The 5114-nt window shown below is 46.3% G+C and overlaps 1 protein-coding gene and 1 pseudogene across 1 annotated transcript in view; one reads left to right on the forward strand and one right to left on the reverse strand.

The window, feature by feature from the left end:
* The window catches only part of ACADSB (acyl-CoA dehydrogenase short/branched chain), a 62476-nt gene extending 57443 nt beyond the window's left edge, over positions 1 to 5033 (reverse strand). The window contains exon 1 of the mRNA XM_004474594.4: positions 4842 to 5033. Within this exon, the coding sequence (XP_004474651.2) occupies positions 4842 to 4883 (42 nt within the window). The 5' untranslated portion in view covers positions 4884 to 5033. The remainder of the gene's footprint in view (positions 1 to 4841) is intronic.
* LOC139439138 (mitogen-activated protein kinase kinase kinase 3 pseudogene) lies at positions 1613 to 2918 on the forward strand (annotated as a pseudogene).
* Positions 5034 to 5114: the final 81 nt, after the last annotated feature.

Consider the following 5114-nt stretch of genomic DNA (forward strand, 5'->3'; position numbering starts at 1 on the left):
ACAAAGATGAAAAAAAGAATAAAAAAAAAAAAAAGAACCAAAAAAAAAGTGGTACATGAATGCAGGACAATGTTACTGAAGTTCTCATCATAAACAGAGTAGCTATATGTTTAATGCATGGAGTCCATTTTTAACCAAAGCATTGAGAGATATTACCTATCCTTTCTTGCAGGAAAAAAACAGTTGCTTTTCACTTTAGTATGCTCGTCTTTATAAAGGTTAACTTTTCCTTTCCTTGTTTAGCAGTTTGTTATTATTTATGGATTAAAAAAATATTTATGTTTATAAACTGGTCTGTACCTCTGAGCTTGATACCCTTTGATTGTATGAGATTCAGTTGAGACGTCTTTAATAAAATAATGTTTAGATTGGGCTTTGATTCGACCATATCATTAGGGCATGCAGGGTTAAGTCCCCATCCTCTTGGTGGGCTGATAAAACAGACTCTCACACAGTAGACACACAGAGAAGATACACAGAGGAACCAGAGGCCCAGGAAGAGAGCTGACCTTGTGAAGTGACCAGAGCAGCTGTGCCTGGAAAGAAATGAGCCCTGGGGACAGAGGTGAGCCTTATGCCAGCCTACAGCTAAGATTGGTGGAAGCTGGACCCACAGAGCCTTAAGAGGAAGAGAAAGGTGGAACACGTGCAGATATCACCTATTTTTTTTTTCGTCTTTTTTTTTTTTAAAGATACATAGATCACACAAAAATCACCTGCTATCTTGTGTCAACACATGACAACAGACTTTGGGAGAGGAAGTGCCTCTTATGGTATGTTGAGTTGGACTCTTTAGACCCTTGTGACTGTAAGCTTCTACCCCAAATAAATACCTTTCATAAAAGCCAACAGATTTCTGGTACTTTCCATCAGTACCCCTTTGGCTGACTAATACACCTTGCTTTAAATGCACAGCCTGAGGTTTTGACAATTTTTTAATGTCCCCTGCCCTATAGTGTTGAGCTTAGCCTTTGCAGCTTTGGTGTCCACTGTCAAAATGATTTTCCACAGTTATAACCCATTATACCACATCAAAACTTTTTTTTTTTTGGTATAGGACAGCAATTGCTACTTGAATGGAATAATGGTCATTTATGCTTTGCCAAATACTCTTCAGAGCTTTAGTTTGATGTGTTTTCTTTCAACTGACCAGAGTTCTGTTACACTCAGAAGTATTGATGATCAAACCTGGGGTGTGTGGGCAGAATTCAAAACTCCATCAGTCTGGATGGGAAAAAATGACATCTTTATTTGCACTAACCTCTAACTGAAATACAGCATTTCTTCAATTATGAATGTAGGTAACAAACTACTGTAGCTGTATTTGTGACTCTGCCACCAAAAAAATTTTATAACGCACCACAGTTGGTGCAAACATCTCAAGATATTTTTGTGCTCATCATTACTTCAAAATTATAGTTGTTATTAGAACTGCTGCTAGATCTTATTTAAGAGGCACATATTAGGTGCAGAACAATCGCTGGATGGAGCGACTGCAGGGCTGAAGGTTTGGCATGCTGATGCCAGGCTGAATGCAACCAGGCCTGGGGCCGTCCCTGCCATGGACTTGATCAGGAAGGCTCTGGAGACCCTCCAGATAAGCTGACATCCCTGGCTGCCTGGATTTGAGACCATAAAGAACAAGCACAAGGGTCACCCAAATAGATAGAAAAAATACAACAGCAGCAGCTCAGCCTTTCTGAATAGCCCCACAGTAACAACAAATTTATGGGAAGGGGCCAGTGAGAAAGAAATTTTTAAGTGATGTCAGGATTAAGTTTGAGTACAAGGGAGAGAGGCAAATTATACCATCCAGCTGCCTGTGAGATATGAAGATGTGGAACATAAGGGTTGACAGTATTAGGGCAGCCTCTCCATCTCCATCATTTGAACAATAAGCTCTCTCTCCTGCTGAAAAACCAAGATGATCTCGATAAAGCAACTGACATTCTGTATAGCAGCTCAATCACAAAAAGCCTTAGGATGTTGTTGCTGTCTCAGAAAAGAAACCATACCAGTTCCTCTCCCCACTCTGGGATGTCCAAGCAGGTGCTGATCAAGGTGCCCCAGTCTGCAGGGGATATAAATTCCATCCATTAGCCCCCCAAGCTCAGAAGCAGGCACCTCTGACAGCTTCCAGAAGCCTGGCTGAAGCTCCTTGGCTATGTGCCTGAGTGGCAGCAGGACATCTCCTGTCAAGGGTCCTACACCAGCATCAACAGTGAGGGGGAGTTCATCCCAGAGACCAGGGAGCAGTCCATGCTGGATCCCTTGAGCAGTGTTGAAAATTGTCAGAAAGCTGCCAGTCCTTGGACAGCCCATCCTTCCAGAAATCACGAATGCCCCAAACTCAGAACTTCCCAGATAAGAGGCAGTAATATGTGGATTGGGAAACTCAGCTCTATGACAAAGGAGTCAAAGGTAGAACTCACCCCTGGCACTACCATGTACCTATGCACCATGAGACTAAAAGGATGGCACCATGAGAACAAGGACAGTTCCACGAACATGGTGTCATCAACGCAACTTATTCACCCTGGTACCCTCCAGCCACTTCTCTCAGCACAGATGGCAAGAACTAGGGTCTGGCTGTGCAATACCTGGATCCCCGCGGTGCTTGCAGAGTGTGGATATTGAGAACTCCCTCTCTGTACAGAAAAGGAATGTGCCAACCAAGCCTCCTAGTGTCCCCATCAACTGGGTGCTGGGGGAACATTCTGGGCCAGGGTGTCTTTAGCCGTTTCTATTTGTGCTATGATTCAGACACAGGGTGTGAACTTGTTTCTAAGCGGGTCCACCTTGACTAGACAGTCCTGAGACAAACAAGGTGAGTGCTCTGGTTGCTGCAGAACTTGCAACATGAGCACATTGTGCAGTACTGTGGCTGCCTGCGGGACTGTGCCATCCTCATGGGGTGATATGCCAGGGAACTCAGTGAAAGAACAGCTGAAGGCAGACTAGGGACCCCTAAGGATTTGTATCACACCTAAATCAGATGAGGCTGGCTGAATATAGTTCTAAATTCCCCATTAAAAGATAAACTTCTTGAATAATGATTAAAGCTAACATTTATTGACTGCTGACTGTTCTTATACTGGACACTGGTCCAAAGGCCTTACATGTACATATGAACTCATTTAATCTTCAAAACAACCCTATGAAGTAGGTACTACTTTCTCATCTATTTTACAGATGAAGAAACTGAGACCCAAAGAAGGTAAGTAACCTGCCCAAAGTTACACCACTAGGAAGTGACAGAGCCTGGGTTCAAACCCAAGCAGTCCGACTGCAAAACCCAGATTCTTAACCACTATGCCACAGTCAACATTCAGTTACATTACCGAATATATGTAATAGAGTTTTTAAAACTGTGAAGGACTAAAAACCACAATAAAACCAACGAATCCAAACAAAAATAAGTCTCTAACATCTGAGGACAGGGAAATAGAGCATGAAGATTAAGTTTAGAGTCAGACCAGAGTTTGAACACCAGCGTTACCATTTTCTACTGAGTGACTTGGGCAAGTCACTTTCTCTTTTCAGCATCAGCTTCTGCATCTTGAAGATTAAAACTACTTTAGGATGGTTGTGAGAATTACAAGCAATGACACAGGTAAAGCACCAAGCGCACTACACGATATGTGGTCAATAAATGGCTCTCAAACTAAGATATTCAAATCGTGAAACCCAAGGAATTTAATTAATAATTGTTTAATAATTAAACAATTATAAAATAATATTAAAGACTAACCAGAGAAACATCTTTCTGTTCCTTTGTAACAATGTACTAACATGACTTAACTAATTTTCTTAATACCGCAAGCCTGTAAAACAGTCAACGTAATTATCTCTAATGTGAGAAGAAAAGGTAGAGAGTCCTGCCTCCGGGCATATTTAGCTTATTAAAGCAAAAGGCGAGTAAATAAAGAGAGCTAACTTCAGTTGTGGAAAAGTTCCCAATGAAGTGGGCGGAGAAACGCGAAATGTATCCAAAACCATGAGGGTTCTGGAAAGCAGGCCAGGAAAGGGCTGAAGAGGGTACTCTAACACTTAATTTGGCATTGGGAACCCTGGCATAGGGCTGTTAAAGAACCAAGTCTGAGTAGGTCCATAAAGCAGATGTTCCTGGACCGCAGGTTTCACCTCAGGTTCTTGGCGGCAGAGCTGAAATGGGCTCCCCTCTGGCCCGCGGAGTCCTGCCGCTGCAGACGAGCAGGCACCGGCCGCGGGTGAGTGGAGAGGGAATTCCAGCCCTGGCTGGGAAGTCCGACAAACACTCGGGACCCTTCCTAACTTTCGAGAAGGGCCGAGGAAGAGAGGACTGAGAGACGTGACAGAACGAGACCGTGCTTATCTACACATCAGCCTTTCTTTTTTGAGGGGAGGGACGGGTGACGTGGAATCGCTGGAGAAGGCGGGTCAGGGCTTAGGAGAGGTGACATTTCTACAAAATGCCTCCAGAGATCTGAGACTCGGGGACTCGCAGGGTTCAATGACCAGCAAAGGACAACTGGCCACGTGCCTCGCCACTCCGCTCAAGGTGTTTGTTCGCCAAAGAAGCTTCTAGCCCAGACCAGCCCCCTTCCCACAGCTGTCGCCCCAGCCTTCCGTACAGAAGCGGAGTCCGACCCTGCCTGAGACCGGCAGGAGGGTCGGGGTCGTCCTGTGGTCGCAGGGTCCGCAGAGATGGACTCCGCGGAGTGAGGGAGGTGCAGGCCGGGGATGTGGCGAAGGGCTCTGGCGGGCGCCTGGGGCAGGTTAGGAGAAGGCCCCGCCGACGGCCTTGGTTTCCCCGCCGGAAACCAAAGTCGCGCCAGGACGCCCGCCGCCAGTGCACTCACCAGCTCGCGGCCGCGCAGCAGCCGAACAGCCGTGCTCGCCATGGGTGCCGCAAGCCGAGTCGCGCCGCAGGAAGAAAAGCACAATCTTCCAGCTCTACCGCTACCCTAAGCTTCTGGGCCTTGCGCCAGCGCCTAAATGCCAGCCAAGCTATGGCCCCGCCCACTCCACAGCGTCCCGCACACGCCTCCCCCGTGGTCCCGCCCCCTCGAGCCTACGGAGCCCCAAGAGAGACATACAGCCCCCTCTTCGTTTTCGCCCGACGCCCTACTCAC

This window comes from Dasypus novemcinctus, chromosome 6 (assembly GCF_030445035.2).
Source record: "Dasypus novemcinctus isolate mDasNov1 chromosome 6, mDasNov1.1.hap2, whole genome shotgun sequence".
Taxonomy (NCBI): domain Eukaryota; kingdom Metazoa; phylum Chordata; class Mammalia; order Cingulata; family Dasypodidae; genus Dasypus; species Dasypus novemcinctus.